This window comes from Nansenia antarctica (assembly GCF_963989245.1).
Source record: "Nansenia antarctica genome assembly, chromosome: 4".
In the NCBI taxonomy this organism is placed as follows: domain Eukaryota; kingdom Metazoa; phylum Chordata; class Actinopteri; order Argentiniformes; family Microstomatidae; genus Nansenia; species Nansenia antarctica.
This window is the reverse complement of record NC_137689.1, coordinates 18,600,329-18,622,840: the sequence shown is the minus strand read 5'-3', so window position 1 is coordinate 18,622,840 and position 22,512 is coordinate 18,600,329. Positions and strand designations below refer to the sequence as shown.

General features: G+C 42.7%; 2 protein-coding genes across 2 annotated transcripts; one reads left to right on the top strand and one right to left on the bottom strand.

Annotated features, from left to right (window-relative positions):
• Positions 1–470: 470 nt before the first annotated feature.
• Positions 471–6,922, top strand: dkc1 (dyskeratosis congenita 1, dyskerin). Its single transcript, XM_080529766.1, has 15 exons — positions 471–490; positions 1,304–1,359; positions 1,452–1,538; positions 1,883–1,974; positions 2,191–2,375; positions 2,481–2,545; positions 2,938–3,064; positions 3,171–3,301; positions 3,636–3,779; positions 4,241–4,361; positions 4,560–4,678; positions 4,791–4,894; positions 5,297–5,354; positions 5,482–5,658; positions 5,904–6,922. The coding sequence occupies exons 1-15, from the start codon at positions 475–477 to the stop codon at positions 5,967–5,969; spliced, it is 1,548 nt and encodes a 515-aa protein (XP_080385892.1). The 5' UTR covers positions 471–474; the 3' UTR covers positions 5,970–6,922.
• A 127-nt stretch (positions 6,923–7,049) lies between these two features.
• Positions 7,050–20,784, bottom strand: mpp1 (MAGUK p55 scaffold protein 1). The gene is made up of 12 exons (XM_080529767.1): positions 20,503–20,784; positions 13,055–13,183; positions 12,787–12,865; positions 12,535–12,624; positions 12,262–12,326; positions 10,761–10,957; positions 10,423–10,526; positions 10,252–10,332; positions 10,043–10,123; positions 9,731–9,933; positions 9,492–9,566; positions 7,050–7,854 (listed from the first exon to the last, which is right to left on the bottom strand). The coding sequence occupies exons 1-12, from the start codon at positions 20,623–20,625 to the stop codon at positions 7,678–7,680; spliced, it is 1,404 nt and encodes a 467-aa protein (XP_080385893.1). The 5' UTR covers positions 20,626–20,784; the 3' UTR covers positions 7,050–7,677.
• Between the last annotated feature and the right edge of the window lie 1,728 nt (positions 20,785–22,512).

Here is a 22,512-nt window from a genome sequence, read left to right as displayed (position 1 = left end):
AAAAGCAGGGGGAAACACTAAAAAGAAAAGGTAAAGATCTAACTTTCCATATCCCTTTCATCTAGAGACCTTACACAGTCTTTCTGTACTTCCCACTGGCTTTCACAATAGCCAACTGGACTTTATTGAGACAACTATAGACTTTATCAATAGCCACCTATGGAATTTATTGAGACAACTATAGACTTTATCAATAGACTACTATATACTTTTGTTGAGACAACTATAGACTTTATCAATAGACTACTATAGACTTTATTGAGACAACTATAGACTTTATCAATAGACTACTATTGTGCGCTGTTTGTGCAAGGAGTTGTGTATGTATGTCTCTCTGGCGCCCCTACTGCTCAGTGTTCATAATGTCATGGAGTCTAGATTGAACTCTCGCGGACATTGGAGAGCTCTCGTTCTTTTTAAAGTCATGCGCATTGCACTCACATGTGTTCTCTCTCTCATTTTCGCACACTGAAGATGGCGGACGGTGACGGTAAGGGTCTCAATAGCCTACGTATTTGCACTATTTAACAGGACGTTCATATAGCAACAAGTAGAGCAATCGTGTTCTGTAAATGTGTGGATTGTGTTGCAAACGTTATCTTTCTGTAGCTGTTCATCTGTAGCTAACATCCCTTGAGTAACACATGCCACCACACTAACATGGTGGTGCTGGCACACATCTGCTTTCTAGCCACGTTCGTAGACATCCTCGCATAGACCTTATGTTAACCAGGCTGCTGCCCGTTTGATTAACAATGATTATGTATTAATCTATTTAATCTTACGTTACGCGTGCATCGTCTCACGATGGTCATGCAAGTGCGCCATGCGACTCGTGCATATTGAGCTCACGAGGGTGTAGTGAAATAGTCAAAAATAGTCATAGTTTAGGTTAGTTTAGGTTGATTCATATGAACACAAACATTCTCGTCGTATACAAGTTGCTGTACAATTTCAAACTGGTATGAATCGATTATGATCATGACTTTTTCTACCCGGAAAACCACCACGTGGTGAATCGGCCACGTGCGTAACACAAACCAGACAGTGGCGTTATAGCTTGGTTGAATTGGCAAGTTGGCGCATTATGAACAGTTAACACTAATTGTTTTACATGCAGTCGTTTATTTTACTGCAGTCGTCAGATATTTGCAACGCGTCGCTGATCTATAAGCAATCATGGGTTATTATGGCTCAAATCACGTTGGAGGAATTGTAGCAAAGAGCTAACACAATTCAACAAGTCATACACAAAATACGTGTAATGTTGGGTACTAAATGCATCGTCTGGCCTTCCTTCCAGTTGCCTCGGCTAAGAAGCAGAAGAAGAAGAGCAAAGTTGCCGATGATGAAGTTGGGGTAAGCTGGTTGATTTGTGGTTCAAGACTGTACCGCTGTGCCATGAATTGTATATGAAGATATGCAAGTACAATTGTTCCCATCCCTTACAGGATATACAGGAGAGTGGGGATTTCCTCATAAAACCAGAGTCCAAAGTTGCCAGTTTGGACACATCCCAGTGGCCATTGCTGCTGAAAGTGAGTTTTTAAACCTATATCCTCATTCACATGTAGGAGTTCACCCAGCAGGTAACTGAAATGATGAACCTGTTTATCCATTCTCTGAGTACTGTTGGGCCCTGACCGTGCAGCCTCCTGAGTCTGTTCTGGACCCAGGGGGTTCAGCAACCTGTCTCCATGCTGTTGCCCTAGTGTTCTACTGGGATGATTGCATTGGAGATGGGCACACTGGTGCATGGGTCAAGGGCCTGGCCTAAACTAAGACTTGATTTAAACATCTGATCACACGCACTGTCTAGAAAGATTCCATTTTGTTGGCATTAAACTTCCTTAACTCCTGTTTTTATGAATTCATCTTACAGAACTTTGACAAACTTAACATCAGGACAGCTCACTACACACCCCTGCCAAATGGTTCAAACCCCTTGAAGAGGAACATCGCAGATTATGTCAGGTAATCCATATTGCTCCTTAATTGGTTAACTCCGGGCCTACGCAGTTTTGTTTATGCCACATGATGACTTCAAATAGATTGCACTAGCACACTGTGCAAAGATGACTACCTATCTATCACCCAAGTCTGATGGCTTCATGCAGATGCTGAACTACTGCTCTTGAAAAGTCTGCCGTGCGATATTCTAACCCCATCTCAATCCATGTGACAATGCAGAACCGGCTTCATCAACCTTGACAAACCTGCAAATCCGTCCTCACACGAGGTGGTGGCCTGGATCCGGCGCATCCTCCGAGTGGACAAGACGGGGCACAGTGGTACCTTGGACCCCAAGGTGACAGGCTGCCTCATCGTGTGTGTGGACAGAGCTACGCGACTGGTCAAGTCCCAACAGAGTGCTGGTGAGTAACCCCATGTGTTGTCCTCCTTTCAAAACGGTTTCCCTTTTGAGGGTTATCCACACAGTAACGTTGGCCTCTCCTTACTACTCTTGCCGTCTTTTTCAGGCAAAGAGTATGTGGGAATTGTTCGGCTGCACAATGCTATTGAGAGTGAGCACACACTTGCTAGGGTAAGTTTTCGGATTTTTGCATAGTTCAGCATGAATTGAATGTGACTACAATCATGCCGCCCGTATTAGTCGGCATATTTGCCTCTAGTATTTAGAGATGTGCGCCCTCTTACATTGTGAGATGATGAAAGTGTTCATCCATTCGCTGAGTGCTTGCGGGGGTCTCTGGTCTGCAGTGCTCATGTCTGTTACAGGCATGAGTCTGCGCTGTCCCTGGCTCTGGTCCTGCCACCCCAGTGTTCTACTGGGGCAGCATGCTGGAGGCAGGGGCAGGACTGGAGGTCCCCAGTGAGGGCAAAGACGATTTGACACATCTGATCACACGAGAAGATTTGCAATTCAATTAAGTGCCTTGTGAAAAGACATGTTTTAATGCTTAACTTGTCATTCAGGGCCTTGAGACCCTCACCGGAGCTTTGTTCCAGCGACCACCTCTCATAGCGGCTGTGAAGAGACAGTTAAGAGTGCGGACCATTTACGAAAGCAAGCTCATTGAGTACGACCCAGAGAGGAGATTGGGTAAGGAATCGTCTTTTAAAAATGGTGGTCTTCTTAATTTCATTTATTCAATTTGATGCTGATGCATAGATTACAAACTAAAGGCATTGGATGTTTTGGATCTTAGGTATTTTCTGGGTGAGCTGTGAGGCTGGGACCTACATCAGAACTCTGTGTGTGCACCTGGGGCTCCTCCTGGGGACTGGTGGACAAATGCAGGAGCTGAGGAGAGTTCGCTCTGGTGTTTTGGGTGAGAGGGTGAGTCTCAAACCTTTCTCCATCTTTGAATTGGTTGCAAATAGAAATGCATACGATAGATTTTGATTTAAGGCACCTAAATAATTCACTTTCCCTATCCACTTTTGTCACTGTAACTCGGTTGGTCCAAAGTGTTGAGTTCAGTTCTGGGCTTTTCCCCAGTCCTGGTAATTAACCTTTGGCACAGAAAATGGCCTGCAGTGGCTCTATACAGGTTGTGGACATGTCTGCCTCTTGATTCTACTCGGCCTACATGTTAGTTTAGTGCTCACCTTTTCTTCCTTGATGCGTTATCTATTTTAGTCTAAAAGTGTTGGATTTGTGTTCTCTCTAGGACAATCTGGTGACCATGCATGATGTGCTGGATGCCCAATGGCAGTATGACCACAACAAGGATGAGACTTACCTGCGGAGGGTCATCTACCCGCTGGAGAAGCTGCTAATCTCTCACAAGCGGCTGGTCATGAAAGACAGTGCAGTGAGTATTTCCTGTCCTGTGGTTGATCTGGGTGTCTTGGTCTTTCATAGATAGAATGTTGCTCATAATGTCATACAATCCACAGCTTTATGGATTATTAGGAAATAATATCAATTTGTATTGTAGAATTAACTAAATGCTCTGAATGGTTTTGTAACAGAAGGCCACATGATGACTCTGTAGATCGCATTAGCACACGTGCAAAGATGACCTCTTATCTATCACCCTTGTCTGATGGCTTTGGAAAATTGCATTCCGTAACAGAATATGAGGAACATTTCAAACTCAACCGAAGTTTGAAATGTGCGTGGTTGGCTCATTCTAATACTCAGCAGACAGTTATCCCTCTTTGGTCCCTCTATGGTCTCAGAGGGAGTCAGTCTGCGACATCAACTCTCAAAGCTCAGCAGTGCTCTGGCAGTGCAGATTAACTAAATGCTCTGTTTACTTATGTACTTCAGGTGAATGCAATCTGCTATGGTGCAAAGATCATGCTGCCTGGCGTCCTACGGTATGAAGATGGCATTGAGATCAACCAGGATATTGTCGTTATAACGACCAAAGGAGAGGCCATTTGTATAGGTGGGTAAAACCCCAATTTCCAGAAGGTTTTGTAACAGAAGGCCACATGATGATTCTAAGTAGATCGCATTAGCACACGTGCAAAGATGACCTCTTATCTATCACCCTTGTCTGATGGCTTTGGAAAATTGCATTCTGTAACAGAATATGAGGAACATTTCAAACTCAACCGAAATCTTTTGCCTTTCGCTCTTTCAGCTGTCGCCCTGATGACGACTGCAGTGATCTCCACATGTGACCACGGTGTGGTGGCCAAGATCAAGAGGGTCATCATGGAACGTGACACCTACCCCCGCAAGTGGGGTCTGGGGCCAAAGGTAATACGTTTAACTGCCAATACCAACACTATGCTGATGTACTACTAATGCCGATTGATTGCACCACTATCGGATAGGTCACATGCTTACACAACTGCTTTGCGTTCAACAGGCAAGCCAGAAGAAGATGATGATCCAGAAGGGCCTGCTGGACAAGCACGGCAAAGCTAACGGCAGCACACCAACAGACTGGAAGGCGGGCTACGTGGACTACAGGTGTGTTCACATGGTCCCTCTGTCTGGTTGGCTGCAGCAGGTGTCTGGTGTGGGGGGGTCAGAGGGTGGCGTGTGAGGTCAAGGTGTGCGTGGTTGGGTCGTTCTAATACTCAGCAGACAGTTATCCCTCTTTGGTCCTCTCTATGGTCTCAGAGGGAGTCAGTCTGCAACATCAACTCAGCAGACAGTTATCCCTCTTTGGTCCCCTCTATGGTCTCGGAGGGAGTCAGTCTGCAACATCAACTCTCAAAGCTCAGCAGTGCTCTGGCAATGCAGATTGCGTTTCTGGCAGCTGGACTGTGTGGACACTTGTAGCATAACGATTGACTCTTATAATTATACACGTTTTCTAATGCACAGTGGACTGAGATGGTGTTTAACTGATGTTCTGTCTCTTATCAGTCCAAAACTGTCCAAACCCAAGGAAGATGTTGAAGGCAGTGAACCAGCGGCAGCAAAGGTATGGACTTAAATTGGTGTTTCAATGTTCGTTGTTTTCATTATTGTTGGTTCATCTGCTGTTCAAGCAGTTGTATCCCAATACCACTGTTATTTAAAGCTCATGCACTCCAATTTGACTCTTTCAGAGGAAGAGAGAAGCTAGTGACAGCGACAGTGAGGCAGCACCCACTGCACCTTCCACACCATCAGCAGAGGAACTCAAGAAGGACAAGAAGAAGAAGAAGAAGGAGAAGAAGTTGAAACTGGCAGAAGAAGCAGCCGAGGCAGCCCCGGAGGAGCCGGCAGCAGAAGCAGACGGAGAGGTGTGTATACTATCTGCAAACAAAGTGAATTTCCTGCCCAACGCAGACAGTTATCCCTTTCTAACCTCACTGTGGTTTCAGAGGGAGTCAGTCTGCTACATTATTGTGGATGCAAGTCTCTGTCCAGCAAGTCTCCTGGCTTGTTGGCTCCTTACATCGGCGACATCCATTTTCTTTCTGAGCAAAGGCACAGGCTTGTCAGCCCTTTCATTGCCCTCTGAATAACCACGTCTCTTTCTGCCCAGGTGGGCGAGAGTGCCAAGAAGAAGAAGAAGAAAAAGAAGAAGGAGGCTGATGCAGAAGCTGAGTGAATAGGCTTTGGGCCAATGAACATGAACACGAACACAAACACAGTGAAAGGACAATTGAATGAGTGCCTGCAGATATACCCTACAGATGGATGGGCATTGAAGAGGCTACTGGCTGAGCAAGCAACCCAGAGTTTTAATTTTCCTTCAGTTATTGATTACGTTTGTCCTGTGGCCGCTACCCAAGTTTAATAATCATGATATAGGCCTAGGTTGGGTCAGTCTTATGATCATATAGTTATATGGTCACGGTTACGACACCACATCTACCCTGTATGTCTTTATTTTGTACTCATGACAGTGAAATTTTGTTTTTACATGTTCCAAGTACTCCGTCTCTGGGCATCTGCTTTTCTGTGTGTACCCTCAACTGTGTGAACTGCCATTTGAGTTTTTGTTGTTTTATATTGTAAATACAGAAACAACCTGATCATAAAGTGTAATTTGAAATGAACATGCTTTTTTTCTAACACAGTCTTGGTGTTATTTTTCATTTGTTATTAATCATTTGAGGGTTGCTAGTGTCTCCTGGAGGTGGTGTTATGAGACTGTTTTAGCCACTAGTGATTTATTTGCATGCCATTGTTTGTCTGAAGGCAGTACAGTTAACCTAGTTGAGACACTGCTTTCCTAGTTCAGAAAGCCTGTGGTGCTCCAAAAAACATAATTCGTGTTTCCCATTTTCATTGTTGCAAGCTAGCATAAGCAACCCCACTGCAAAAAATAGTCCTACCCGCTCGGAAAAGATAAGGCAACCATCCTATGGAGGGGGTTATTGGAATGTAACATCCAATGAAATTGTAGGTATGACCAGTGTCTGGATTGGCTGATCTGAAGTTCTCCAGACCACCAAAGGAGTTGTGGCTATGCTAGAGTACAGCACACTGCCTAGTGGGGGCTGAGAATATTCAGGAGTACAATTTTTCAATTCCTGCCTCTTATGTTCATCTAATTAAATTTCACAATTCAATATGATTTCACTTTACCCCAAACATGCAATTTTCCCCCTTGACACTTACTATCATGATCTCATTGTTTGGATGAAGTCTACCATTCACACAATAGACAGAAGGCAAGAAGCAGTTTTTGTGGAGTGGGGGGACATTTAATTCAATTTGAAAGTGCCTTACATGACATGAGGTATACATTTCTGATGAGTTGAGACATACTGAGAGGTTAACAGAACAAGTCACTTAATGTTGACAGACTGAACAGTTTCTTGTCGAAGACATACATTATCCCTGTACTGTATTTAAACATGAACAACTGTATATTGATAGAGAAATACAGAATTTCATGGCACACCTCACAATGGAACAAAAACAATGAAACCAGTCAAGGTAACTCATGATGAAACCCTGTTAGGTGAAGTGGTGTTTCGTTCACAGTAGTGGTCCTCTTTGCATTGCTATCATGCCAACAATCACCCGTAGCAGTGTGGTACCCATCCTTCGGCACTTAATTAAGGTCTTACAAACACGTAAAATATCCCTTTGTGGTTCATTATATATACTCTGAAATAAATGGTTACTTTCCTCTATTGCTTTTTTGCGAATGCTCTTGTGCAAAACAATTGACAATTACATAGACCATAGCGATTAGCTTCTACCCAGACAAAGTCAGGTATCTCTAATGCGTGGCTGGGTCCTGTGGGGGTATAACATTGCACCAGTTTGTCAGACATAAGTGGTTCTTCAGGGGCAGACAGTGGTTAATACACCCAGGACACAGGCACCCACTGTGGGGTGGAGGTGGCACGCTCCATGGCCTCCTCCACTCCTTTCACACTCTCATCAACGTCATTGTTGACTAGGATCACGTCAAAGAAGTGTCTATACGTGGCAAGGATGGCATCAGACTCCTTCTGGATCATCTGCAGGGATTCCGACTACAAGAGGACAGAGTTACTCAAAATGTTTTTATGAAAACATGTTATTCCTGACTAGTAAGGTTATTATTACTGTGTTTGCATTGTAGATGCAATTACTAGAAAATTACTAGACAGACAGGCATACTTCCTTAGTTTCCAGTTAACTGGAAATTGTTTTAGGGGGACATACAATGGGGGAAATAAGTATTAGTATTATGTCACTTTCGAACGCAAGGTCAGATCGTTTCCATTCAAAGGGTTTTGGATCCCCTGTTTTGTGGGGAACACTGGTTTTTGGTTTTTAATTCTATCCCGTTCTGTTTTCTCACCACACTGCCACACAGCGAATCAGCTGAAAATTGCTGATGATTTCCCGACCCTTGAAACAGCCCGTTGAGAAAAGGACAGAAACAGAGGCATGCTAAAATACCTTTAGAGGTGTGTTCTCACTAGAACATTTGCTTCATTTGGAATCTGAGTTTCGGATAAAATGTGCTTTGCTCTGCGTCATTTGGAGCTGTGAGAATGTGCATTCGAAGTCACTCCCGGAGCAAACAACCGACGCATGCTCCGCTTGAAAAGCAGGTTTCGCTCTGATTAGACACGACGCATGCATCACTTCGCTTTTGTTGAGAACGCTGCTCGAGGCTGTCCATAGGAAAACAACTGCGCACGCGTGTTGATCTGGATAAGAGAGGGACAAACGGGCAGATCTGCCTAGCAAGCAACGCGAACGTGCTAGCTAGCAAGCAACGGGCTAGGTAACATTTCATTTCCCAAATGGCTAACGTTAAAGTCAGGGGGACAACGTGGTCCGTCGAAGATATAAAGGCCTTAATCGACATATGAGCTGAAAATTCCGCTCGGTCACTAGTGGAGACACACAAAAATGCAACGGATCTATTTCCCGCTCATGCTCGTATTGATCTTGATTTGCCATTATCTGGCACCAAAAACCAAAAAGAAGCGCCAGTAGGGCGAACGCCATACGTTGTTGTGGGTCCATCATTCGTGTCTCTGTTGAATTCCCTCTCAATCTTTCTGACCAATCAACTACCACGTCTGTTGCTTCGATTGCATGCTTTGATTGCTTCGATGACGTATGTTGCTTCGATTACAAATTTGTTACTTCGTTTACATAACAGTGAGAACAGGCTGTGAGAACGCAAATCAGAGAAATAATGTATGCAACAATGTTGCAATCTCATCCACTTGCTCCGGGTCATGATTCGGATTTTCATGTGGGAACATGACCTAAATCTGTGTGGTATTTTCAGCAAAAAACTTCAATGACATGTTTTGGGGACCCTAGAGACCTACATTCACTTGTGGAAAAAGAACATAAAAGGTTTCCTTTGAATACATTTCAGTTAGCATGTTCAATACTTATTTCCTGTGTACATCATTCCCCTTTAATACGTCATTCCCCTTTATTGCACATAATCTTTCTTATGGATTGGAGTGTTACAATTTATTCAGCTGTGTAGTTGTATAGAATCCGGTCTTAATTTCATGTGAATAGCTGCAATGGAAATATGATGAATTAAAAAATGTGTTGATTGTTAACATACTTATTTCCCCCACTGTATTTTGAATTCTCAGACACAAACTGAAATAACTTAGATTCTTGTAAACAATGACAAGCGGTAGTTTACCTGGGCAGCTGTATTGGTGGGTGCGATGAACACCACGAGAGGTGCACACTCTCCCGTCCGCAGGACTTTCAATGTCTAGACAAAGACGAAGACAGAGATGCTACTCTATTACTGGGAAACACATACTAATCTAGACAAATACGTAGCAAAGAAACCAATACAACAATAGAAAAAGGTTATAGTACGCTACCACTTATAGTCATAAAAAGGTCAGCTCCAGAGAGAGAACATAGGCCTACCTGTGGCTCCACATCCAACAGGGCAATCTGGCCTTGCTCATGGATCTTCTGGATAGTCTCAATTTTGGTCCCAAACATATTCCCCTGGAAGCTGCCATACTCCAGCAACTCATTCCCAGTGATGCATTTGGTCATGACCTCGTTGGAGATGAAAAAGTACTCCAGCCCGTTCTCCTCGTCCTTACGCGGGGGTCTGGTGGTGTCTGTTTGTAACCACATTCAAGCTGTTCAAACTGGAAGCTAGGTGCTTTACAAAACAAAGTTTCTCTCAAAACAGGTGAAGATTATAATATGTAGATGAAGACTACTCACGGGGTGCAGGGTAGGCAAATTTATCAGGGTATTTGGTCAGCAACGAGCTTTTGATATGGCTCCTTCCTACTCCTGGTGCACCTAAACAGAAAGATGAACATACTAATAGTGACAACAAATTCTTATGGAATGGTTCTTCAACCGATCAGGCTCAAATTAGTTTGTGGTCTTATTGCTGATGCAAACGGCCACACTTAGAGGAAGCTTACCAATAAGCACCAAGGTTTTTCTGTTGAAGGCAGGGAGCCGAACAACCTCCTCATAAGATATCACATCCAGCTGGTCAAAAACTAATAGGAGAAGAAAAACATTTGTAATTTGTGATTTTAAAAACATGGATGATGTAACAGAGTATATTTAACATGAGAAATAGTACATACTAGAGCTGTGCTTGGCCAGGTATTTGTCTTTGCACTTCTTCTTCTTCCCAAAGGGGCTGCAGGACTGGGTGCCCACAGTGGCCTTGCTCTTACTGGCCACCCGCCTGGAGCAGAGGACAGACACAGGGGTTTCCTCTCACCTACAATCTACCAGCACTTTAAACATGAAACATGACACCTACATATTGGTTTACAGCCAAGTCTAGTTTTTCTGCACCTAACGTTTTTTAGGATTAGCAAAAGGTCAACTGATCTTTGGGATTCCAGTGCATTAGCGAGCAACCTTTCCTAAAGGTTACTAGCAATTATATGAGAATAGACCAGTTGGTAGATCATACCATTCTTGAAGTTCTGGGGAGGGGATGAGTCCTGCGAAGCCGGCAGCAGAGTTGTCCACCCTGCCTTGCCACCAGTTTGGATCCTGCTTGTTGATAATCTGAATGATGTCACTTGTTTGGAACTTCAATCCTGCCTCTTTGCATGGGATGAGGTCATCCTTGGCAGGGTCATAGGCAAACTGAGCCCTCATGTACATCTGGGGAGGAAGTAACACATAACAACTGCAGGGAGATGGTTGAGAGGAGTTGTTCCCCTTTTTGGGAATTGGGTTACAATGTGTGCTGTATGTAAATTGGTCAATATGGTTCAATGGGTTCTAACCCTAACCCATCAATACCAATGATTTGCAACAGTTTGCAGTTCCGAACTTACGGTGGACTTGGAGTCTTAACACTGTACAAAATCTCTGATAAATGGACTCAGGTGATAGCGTTGTGGCTTGGATTAAGTACCGTAAATGGACCAGAATCATAAATGTTGGGGGTTAGTTTATAAACTATCAGTTAATTGATACAACAATGGCCCCAAATCCTTCCAATGGCAATGCCTCAGCTGGTTTAAGATCTAAGCAAACCTAATTACCATCCACAGGAGGGCTCCACAGGTTATTCTGTGCAATACTGTATTGTTTGCTAATCTATAAAATGGGAAAAAGCTTGAGATTAGACTGCCATCACTGACCACACTATGAGAGTGCAGTTATCATTATGCAAGAGCTTTGTTTGAAGGCATCATATTTGTAATAGTACATGCCAATCTGACCTAATTTTAAAAGAACAACAATTCGATTTTTCTTGTTGTTGTAACTCTTCAAGGTTCCAAGGCACAACATCAATAACTGCAGCAAATTGCCATGGTAGAGGACAATTATGACATAATGTGACCAGTAGATGGCAGAGTGAAACACACAACTAATGTGTTTCAAGTCTAATGTGCAGATCTAATATGAGTGATGATCTGTATATTAGGCTACTAGTGGAGTCTAATGGTTGTATAGTCACCTGTGTCTCTCATTGGCTTAGGGAGGATTCGCCTGACAAAGAACAAACTCCATTTAATGAAGAAGAAGACATGATTGGTGGTAGAGGGAGGCACCATGTAATGAAGATGCGGTAACTTTTCAAGCTTGCTATCAAACTTGGCACACCATGGTTTTATCTCATATCTCAGAGGTAGTAGTGAATTATCCATCAATTTGCTGATATGATCCAAATATAATGGGTGTCTGCAAGTGTTTCAATGGCATGAATAAGTAAATAAAGGTGCATGCCCTCTCTAATCGATATTTTAAACCTGTTATGTAAAGGGTGCACTCTATCAGCCCTGCTCGAGAAGTAACCGTTTCTTGGACCATTCATGGTGATAAAATTTCATTTAGAAGTAAAAAAAGAAGAAAGAAAAAAAGAATTAAAAATAATAAAAAATATTTTTAAAAATCCATTATTAAAGTCCTTTCAGAGAGGAAAAATGTGCATCTAATTGGCCCTTTCATTGGCTTACCTCACACACAAGTGTGCGACATGGCTGGTTAGGGATAATTTTCATAGTAACTACTCCGTTGGTGTCTTTCTGAAATGGAGGATAGGAAACATTTTACAAACACTCATTCGACCTAAACACATCAACTGTCACAACAAAATTTTTTGACCTAAACATTTGACCTAAACACATCATACTGTCAGAACAAGGAATGTGAATTTTGCAACCTGTTTCCCAATTTCTCCAGCCAGAGCCCTGTTCAGTATCTTTCTTAATGATAAAAATGCAGGGAACTTGCCAGGATTTTTTGTAGCTGGTCGACAGATTGGTTGGCCACACTCTTCCCATTGATCTCTGCAATTTCATCCCCTTCATGTAGGGAACCTGAAACGTACAAAAATAAATAAGCACAAGAACACGTCCGTCCAGTACAGCCAGAGTGCTACCAGGTCAATAACCAAGTGTCTAATTGGCACACAAACATGCATGATACACAAAGTAACTAGAATAATTGTATTAGCAGTCCGATTCGATGGTGTTATGTACCTTGTCTGTGTATCATGCCTCCATGCAATATTCTGGCCACCGTACACCTCTGTTTTTCATTCAATTTCAGTGTCACGCCCTAAAGACAAGTAACATCAGTCAAACAATTAGCACACTGCAAAGAATCCTCAAAAACAAAATGACACACATTGCATGAGAGAGAGAGAGAGAGAGAGAGAGAGAGAGAGAGAGAGAGAGAGAGAGAGAGAGAGAGAGAGAGAGAGAGAGAGATGAGAAAGATACAAGGTTTTGGCAGTAGTGGTTTTACCATTGGCTCTGAGGGATTTTTTTCAAACTCCACATCACGCATCCTGGTCATCTCTGTGCCATTCGTGAGGCCAGCACTGCCGTTGGTGTACACTTCTGTTCCTTTTGTGTCATACACATGCATGGCCGCCTGAGGAAAAACACCACGTTGTCAACCCTCAATATCAAGCCACTGGAGATGATAAAATAATATACATTGTGTACATACACACACACCAGGACACTGTACTCAGGAAAGCGCCCACTGTGCACACAACAGCTGTGTGCTCCTTCAATACAACACTGCTGTGTGAACTGCCCTCTGAGCAAAATGTAGCCTAATTTTGGAGTCAAAGTGTGGAGATTTACTTGGTGTTCATGATCAGCAAGTTGTGCCAGCACCATGAAAGGCCTTCTTTGGGTAATCTTGTGCAAAAATGTTCAAGCTATAGCCTATCAACAATAGTGTACAAAATGGCCACTATTTTACCTAGAATACGTTACAGATGATTAGGCTACATTGTTACAATGATCTTAAGTCAGGTCATCGTGATGGGTATGTCAGATTGTTGGCACACTGGCATTTCCAGTCTTGTGCATCCCAACAGCCATGTTTAATTTGCAGTTTCAACATCTGTTCAGGGTTGAAAATTAACCCCACATTTTCAACACCTCATTAGGCAGGGACAACCCATGTACACAGGCCCGTTACACCTGTTAAGGGGTCGTCATGGATACATGCACCCATGGGTAAGTGAGATCGTATTCAAAGAAAAGTATGAATATGAAGAAAAAAAACTGAATCCCTTGTACAGATTAAGACATCCGTTACATCAACAAACTTCACCAGTGTGTAGCTCTCAGAGAACACTGCACAGTGTGTAATGACACTCTGGGGAATGTGGTGGTCTACTGGAGATCCCCTGCCTTCTCTCCACTTCAGTAATGTGCAAAGCTTTGATCTTACACATGGCTGTCAACATGATCAAAAGCTTATGTTCATCAAGATTATGCGAATGACCTTTTGATGACCTTGAAATACCAAAAGCAGTGAATTCAAAATATTGATCCAAACAAACAGGCCTAGATAATTGAAGTGGAACAGGCGGACATCCCCAGGGCCTTGGCCTGCCCAGGATGTCCCTCCACTACACGAGGCGGCACATCGTACTATCGCCACATAATTCAATTTCTACAGCTCCCCTCGGCGGCCCCAAGGGCTTTATTATCACATTTATGTTCTTGCCAAAGATTAGCAAACCCCCTCACGTGCAATCATGCTGATCTAACCCTGCCCCTGATTGTACAGTACATGGACACCAGAGTGACAAAGGTTACCACCCTTATGGCTGCAATAATAGAATCAAGTATCCCACACCCTTTAGCTGCATGCACTGCCAGTTCCAGTGGGAGTTTATGTCAAATGCTCTGTTGCTTAAAGATTTTTATCTTTCAGATAATTCTTGGTATCTTGTAACAGATAACAGATATTCTTGGTAACAGACAAGCCTCCCTGTATAGTTAACCGTTATCATATAAGTGTATGGAAATGGATAACAACAGTTCAAAAATCCCAAGGTGCCTTTGTCAACTCTCTGTGACAGAGACAACTACTCTTTCAACCACAAAACCACATCAAGCTGACATATGCTCATTCTCATGAACTTTGTTTTTCTGTTCCCTTTTACAAAAAAGATAGGAAAGGGCTAATCTGTCATAGTTCTTTATCATTGGGAATCAATGCTACAGCTAGCAGTTATGACAGACGAATGGTGTATTTGTGATTAAGGTTTGAAGGAGCCTGGGAAGGCAGTGATCTGTTTGGGGGGAAAGTAACATCTATCATGATATTTTGACAAAGCAATTTTCCTTTATATCTTCAAAATTATTCTCTCCTTGGGACTTGTTAAAATACACTCACACATGCACTTTGTCTGTTCTACCTATTCTATAGTATCTATATGGAAAACATACCCAACATTGATTTCTGCCCAGCAAAGATAACTTACTATTAATAGTTCTAATATATAATAGTATACTATTACTAGTATATATACTATTTAACTTAGGTAGGTTGACTCTTGCCTATACCACTTTGCCGAGGTCAAAAGGACTGTTGTTATGACAGTTAGCCAAAGAAAAATGGAACAACCAGTTCTGTACAGACTTAAGGGGATATGAGCTACGGATGGACATGTGCCCAGGCTCAAGTGAGACAACAACAGGTTGTGGAGAGCCTTAAGAACGTGCTGAAGTAAGGGGAAATCAACTCTGATCCTGACCAGACACCCACAGAAGGCACACCCCTCCTCCCCAGCAACAAGCACTGAAACACTCCAAAGAGTCAGGATCCCTATGGGCTACTGCATTATCTGATCTGAGATATAAGTGTTAACAAAAGAGGGCTCTAGTATGTCTGAGATGATAATCATTTCCAGAGTCATTTTTCATTCTACAATATTTATTGAGCATAAATATGCTCTAGCATACAGTGTAATAGAATGAACCCCGCACCCTGTTTCTTTTGGATGTGCAGTTAGGGTGTGGCCATTGTCATATTAAGCCAAGCAGAGAGGAGGGGGGGGGCATGTAGAAAGGAGCATAGATGTGTGGGGCACAGTGTCTATAAATCACTCTGAGGAAACCTAATCACAGAGAGTGCATGTGGGGGATTTCCCCAGTCTTAAATACATTCACAGAGGGTAGCAAGGAACGGTAAACAAACAAGGTCACACACAAAAAACTACCAAGAATGACAAATGACAAATTAAAGTACATGCAAATGATGCCAACATATGTGTTACAATGACACGTTTAATCTCTTAAAAGCTAACGTAAATCAGCCCATCTTTGCAGTAAGTCAGGCTTCCAAAAGTAAAGAAAGACAGCAACCTGTAGACCAGGCTTGCAGTGGCCCAGGAGAGCATGGGGGGAGGAGCCCTGTGATAAACAAGCTGTTTACTCTGCCACAGAATACAGACATGTACCAGCTACCGTGGTCGAAATAGTCCCTGTCACAAGTTACTGTGCAGTACAACCTTATTCAGACACTGCCCCCGTGGTAAACATTGATTAATGACATCCTCAGACAGGGCGACATGGACGGCGTGTTGTTTTCACTTGTTGTGGAGAAAACTCCCACTGCAGTCCAACACTACCAGGAGAAACACCTTGAACTTGACAGATTCATCACAGGAAAGGAACCTTGAGTGTTAATGGCTACTGGTGCTGCCCAGTACACAGGGAGGACTGGTGAGTCATAGAGAGAGAGGCCTCACCAGGTCTTCAATACATCCTCCCTACAAAAGTGCTGAGCCTGGTGGGACTGAGAGGAAAGTCACATGCCACAAGTCACAACGGAAGCTGCATTTAGTCTAAAGGTCAACTGGTTTTATCTGGATAATGAATATCTGTAATAGTAGAAAACAGCGTTGGTCAGCTTCAGAATACCTAGCACTGACATTTCAGGCCGATTACAGAGTAGGAAAATGATGACGACGCTTTATGTTAATGCTGACCTAGGTTACTCAAAGATAGGGAATCTGACCCACTCTTTCCCCTCTTTTAATACCATCCTTGAACTGTCTAGTGGGCCATGAATTTAAGGTCAGGTGAGGTATGAGCTCCAGTTTCCCTGAAGCTTGTCTCTTTTGGGAACCTCTCCAAAAGTGACGACTTACACAAGTTACAATAGTAACTAGAGTGAATAGTTACAGCACTGAATCAAACGGTCTGGGTCTTAGTCAATCATAAAGAGTAGCAGACTTAAGAAATGGCCAATAAATTCAAAGACAAAGGTCAACAGTCTCTGTGAAATTATGTAGAGTTAAATCAACAGACTATTATATCTAGTAAACAACGATAGTCCCTCTCAATAGGTAGGCCTATCAGTTTAACTTGACCATAATTAAGGATTACTAGCAGCTCAATGTATAATCCCTCTCTATATGGCTTTAGCAGTGAAAGTATTTTTGATTAATCTCCTTTATCTCATAACGCTGATGAGAATGAGTCCACTGCAGACTCAGGAATGCTGCACAGTTTGATACGGTATATGACAAACAGCCCCAGGCTGTAACGTGCCAGAATGAACTGTACTGTGGTGGACCCTGGCACTCCCTGTCTCTCAGACGGAAAAACATTCTGTTCTTGTGGTGGTGGTGGGGTGGGGGGGGGGTTAATGTGAGAGAGAAAAAAAGAACAAGCAGTCATAAGCCTGTGGATCTTTTGTACATGTGATTTCCTGGTTGTCACTGATGACCCCCGACCTCTGTGTGAATAGCAGGCCTCTGGGAGTTGTAGTCATACAGCATTGACGGAAGTTTGTTTTTTTGGATTGGGGGAGGGGTGTTAAAAACAACAGTGAAATGGAGCATGTTTTGCATCAATGATACAACAGTTATGCAACAGTTACTACATTGACAGTATGTGTCCCCCATCTCATAATCCAGTGTTGAAAAGGTGTACACATCTATGGTTTTATCTAACAAGATGAGGAATTTAAAATGGATTAATAAGACTGGGTCTACAGGAGTCCTGTATGTGCATTTCATTGACACTACAACAACATAGTATATCGAGACAACAGTATCATACATTGCAGAATGGAACAGTGTGTTCTCTCTCTATGGTATCATATCTAATGTATGTGTTGCACATTAAGGCACTAACTATACTATTGGTCTGCTATAGGTCATATTGATTTGTTTCGGTTGGTATCCATAGACTCTGGAAACACACACACACACACACACACACATGTTTTACTGAATAGTGAGTTGTGGCTGACGCCTTCTGTATTGCTCCAAAAGCCCTAGGTGGGTCATAGCACAGATGTTTGGGCTCCACTGCAGTAGGCTTATCAGTTCATCCACTTGCACTGCCCCACTCTCTCTGCACCCCCTCCTCCCTCTCTGCAATCCATCCAACACGCAAGTGTTAGAGTAGATTCCCAGCCAATAGGCAGATGTGTATTGATCCAAAAGACATTGCAGGGCCACAGCAGTAACTCAGGTAGTCAAATAACTGTGAGCTCCTCCCTCTAAATCAATCCATAAACACCTATAGCTATTATATTCTGTATAGACAAGCTCATGTTACTGGATTTGGTCCCATTTCACATTAGTCAAGTGATGGTAAAACCTGGCCCATGTATTTACATTAACATGGTAAATACATGGTCAGGCACAAGCTCTGAATAGCAGACCAACAAAGTGTCATATGAAAACAGAGAGATAAGCCTACTTTTAATAAGGATATAATGTTTTTGGTTTGGTGGGCGAGAGCTTGGGATGTTAAACAACCATGTTCACAACATTTTACAATCCATCCCTGTTTTGACTACAAGGATGAGACATGGGATGGCAAACGTGCAATAGGCAGACCTGGCTGTGTCTATTTATAGCAGGTTGCAGTTATTAACCTAGAATGCTTAGGCTAGTGTCCAGTGAAACATGACTCAGTGTGTGGCCGGAGCAGACTGATTTTGCATTCTCCAACCAGCATACAGAGAGCCTTCGACTCACACAAGCAAACAGAAACATTCAGTACACTAATCTGTCTGTGCATATTTGTTCCTCAATTATAGTTGTGAGCCACAGCAAGTATCAACAATGACAGAGATTGACAGTCAGTAAATCAGTAAATGCATGCACACACACACACACACACACACACACACACACACACACACACACACACACACACACACACACACACACACCTCCTCTATATAATATCCTAACCCCTAAGGATATCTGTTTGCCACCTCAAAAGAAATCTGATTGTGATTTGGCAATGGTCCGGATCTTACAATACTGTAGTCTAGTTGCTGATTCAACATCTCCCTGAGGTACACTTGGCACAATAGCTGCACCAGGTAATTGTCCATAAACGTTGCTGATGTTAGGGAAGGAGTCTCCATGCTTCTCCTAACCTTCAATCATGTCTCAATGTTAATGAATGCTTAGACTTCTCAGATCTCTAATGCAAAGTAAGGGATTCACATGACATACTGACTTCTCCTCTAACCCATTAGCTCTTTGTTCCATGATCAAGTAAAGCCTTTAACCACCTCGTTCCACTTCAACAGAGGGGTGACCAACTCCTCAACTAAATCCACACAAACTGGGGACAGCAGGGGCCCTACCATACACCCTGCACCTAATCCTCTGACCCTGGACAGGCCTATTATCAGCCAAGATGTCCTCCTGCGAGAGAGACAAAGGCCCAGCGGGGCCTTGTTCGTTAGCCTCCTGCCTGGACCTAATGTGCACACCTGGGTCTGTATGTTTCCCAATCAAGCAAACAAAAGACAGGGATCTGAGAATGTCAGCCTGATCTCGGAGACTGAGGTAAGGGGATTAACCATCTGCCCTGCCTTGCCTGGTTCACAACAGTACTGCCTCATCAAGGGACTGATGACATTAAATGCCCTCACCTGGGGGTCAAAGGTCAATGTTAAACTATTCGGATGGATGAATAGCACTAATGTGAGGCCAGGTTTCCCTTACCAGACAGGAGTATGTGTTAAACGAAGAATGTCTCTGAGGAAGAAAATCCACATATTTTTAACAGTGAAAACCTAGAGAAAATAGGTCAGAGAACATTCTGGCCAATGGATTGCAGCAAACTCTTCATTTACGTTTGTGATGATTGCATTCCATGCAAATCTGTCATTGCGTTTTAGTTACACAGAAAGATAACATTTAGAGAAGGAAAGTAAAGCGCAGCATTCCTAAACAACACGGCCTAGTTATTATCTTGTTAACTAAACATAATATCATCGAACCAATAGATATCTAAACAACAGTTATCATGATCTGGATTATCTATTCAGAAGTAGGCCTGTGGTATGCATACAGAATGATGGTTCACACTACAATGAATAAGAGTCCCTTGGAAGACATGTTCCACATCCATTAGTGTATAACCTCACAGTTAGTTCTCTAATGCTGCAGTGAACTTTCCTCTTATGCTTGGTTTCTCTGTTCCTTGTGAGGAAATGGGCAGAACTGAAACCGCTTGTGACATGTCTAGGAACAAACCAAGACAGAACTGTATTATCTTGAAGTGACCTAATGTGAAACTCCAAGTGAAAAAGGTTCACACATAGAAAACATGTGTGAGGATGTGATGACATCATAGGCTACTAATCTTACAATTTTCCCAAAGATTTTATATTATTTAAAATAGGCCTAGGCCTACATTAAAATCACATGAAGCAGCAGTTCTTAAAGCACAATTATCGGCTAAAAACCGGGTTGTACTTAAGCAACCATAGCATTCTTACCCAACATCTTAGACTTGTGCAATACATTGACACATCACAGCTTCGCAATATCATTATAAAGGATTATTAACTAGATTAACTAGGATTATTACCTAGCTAACTAGAACATGCACTTATATTACACATCAGATCTTACTTAACATTCTAGCTATCCTACTCACAGCCTTACACCCCCTTACCTTTTCAGACTTCGGTTTGTTTTGAAGCAGTTGCTCCAGGTACAAATCGGAGAGTGCTGTTCGAACACTGTTGACTCGCTCGAATATGACAGCGGGTTCGTTTTTATTAGATTTTAATGTCATCTTTACTACTACTTCGTAAAAAAGGCAAGGCAAGTGAACCTAATGTGCCCTTGCTCAAGGTCCGGACCGTAAGATATTGGCCAGGTGTAAAGGGAAAGGGGGAAAGGAGTGATAAGGAAACCCTGTCGGTCTGATAAATCACCGTCCTGGGTTTAAAGTCCGAGGTTCTGATCAAATGTGGAGGTATTGGAGCTTAACTGCGAGGACACAGCTGACAAAGCAAGTCAACATTCAAGCGCTCGGAGGGGGCCGGCTCACTGCGGCTTCCTCAGTGGTGGAGCGATTACGTGCTGCTGACACAGCCAGAGGGACATACCAAAAGCGGGGACCGTACGCCTGGTCTAGATACGCCAAGGGAGGCTTTCGCCCTGCAATCTGGTGGTGTTAAGACATGACTGATTAACAGCTGACCACCATATGAAAGTGACGGTGAATGCCGCATACCAATAAAAAATCACTATAGTGGAGAGGATACCCCTCAACATGGTGTTTTCCCTCTAATCTCAATGCAGCGGTTGCAGACAAGGAGCAATTTTGACACTGAAAATCACTGTACAAGTGCGCCAATGCTGTAGAAATATTGCATTACACAGCAAAAAAGGAGGACCGATGCTTATGTGGGCGCCATACGGCCTACTTGAAGCAGTAGCAGAGTCATTATAGAAATAAAAATAAAATGGACGTAGACTTAATCGTTATTTATTATTATTATTATTATTATTATTATTATTCATTTTTAAGGAATTAAACCGATTTTACAAACATGTAGGACCTATGATTTGTCACATACGAGACCGAAGACGCGTGATAAAGATGAAGCCAAGCAGTGTTGAAAAATAACACTTTCCTGTCACCTCGTGGCTGAATTTGGCCATTGCAATTTGCAACAACCAGGCTTTAGAACAGGGAACTCCAGGCTCGCACGACCTACCTAAGTAGAAATAGTTATAATCGTTTATTTACAGCTGATGACAGAGTTCCTATATTTTTATTTTTATTTTTTTAAGAAAACAGATACTCCACATAATATGAATGCAAGGCAAACACCATTTTGCCACATAAGAAAAGCCCTGTAACTGCAGTCATGTGGGTGGTTATAACAAACATGTATTATTAAAGGCTCAAAACCATAACTCTCCTGTCTATATATCAAATATATATAGATTTAGATTTAACGGTAATTATTTTGGGATGTTTTATGGATCAGATGTATGATCAATATTTGTCTCTGCTTTGAATGCATAGCAAACAGTGTGACAACCTTTAAGTGACTTTAGGAGGAAGATTAGATGCTCTCAGCTTGACTAATGCAGCTGTGTTTTGTAGCCACACCAACCACAACCATACAAGTTAGCCACTTCTTCCTTCTCAGAAGAAGGGGATTTTGCAAAGCTATATGCTACTCTACCACATTAAACCAAGCCCACCGTAGGCATTTGCTGCTTCTGCTACATAGGTTTATGATACGTATGAAATGAAAATGGATTTCTGACATATATTTGTACAATGGGAAAAATAAGAAAGAAAGACATCACAGATGTCTCAAAAAGGTACTGTAGCTGATGACAGGGTGTGGCACATAGGGGTGGACATTGACACAGAAGAGAAAACACAGAAAGGGGCTACTTTTTTGAGATGGCCTGATATTTAAACAGGGCATAGATGCAGCTTGCTGTATTGGAACAGATTTGATACATTTCCATCATTAACCACACCATCATGCAGCTACAGGAATGCGCTACAGAGAGTCGTGAGAACGGCCCAGAAGATCACCGGCGCCCCCCTCCCCTCTCTGGAAGAGCTGTACAACACACGCTGCCTCAGGAAGGCCTCCAAGATCTCCAGAGACCCATCCCACCCTGGGTACGAACACTTTGCTCGGCTGCC

Bases quoted from the DNA above. Each gene is read 5' to 3' on its own strand.
- dkc1 (XM_080529766.1), top strand. The intron at 3,065-3,170 runs GTAAGGAATCGT...TTTGGATCTTAG, and splicing joins CGACCCAGAGAGGAGATTGG to GTATTTTCTGGGTGAGCTGT. The intron at 5,355-5,481 runs GTATGGACTTAA...TGACTCTTTCAG, and splicing joins GTGAACCAGCGGCAGCAAAG to AGGAAGAGAGAAGCTAGTGA.
- mpp1 (XM_080529767.1), bottom strand. From the start codon at position 20,625: ATGACATTAAAATCTAATAAAAACGAACCCGCTGTCATATTCGAGCGA. The intron at 12,327-12,534 runs GTTCCCTGCATT...CATTTCAGAAAG, and splicing joins GCTACAAAAAATCCTGGCAA to ACACCAACGGAGTAGTTACT. The intron at 10,124-10,251 runs GTAAGCTTCCTC...CTTTCTGTTTAG, and splicing joins AAAAACCTTGGTGCTTATTG to GTGCACCAGGAGTAGGAAGG.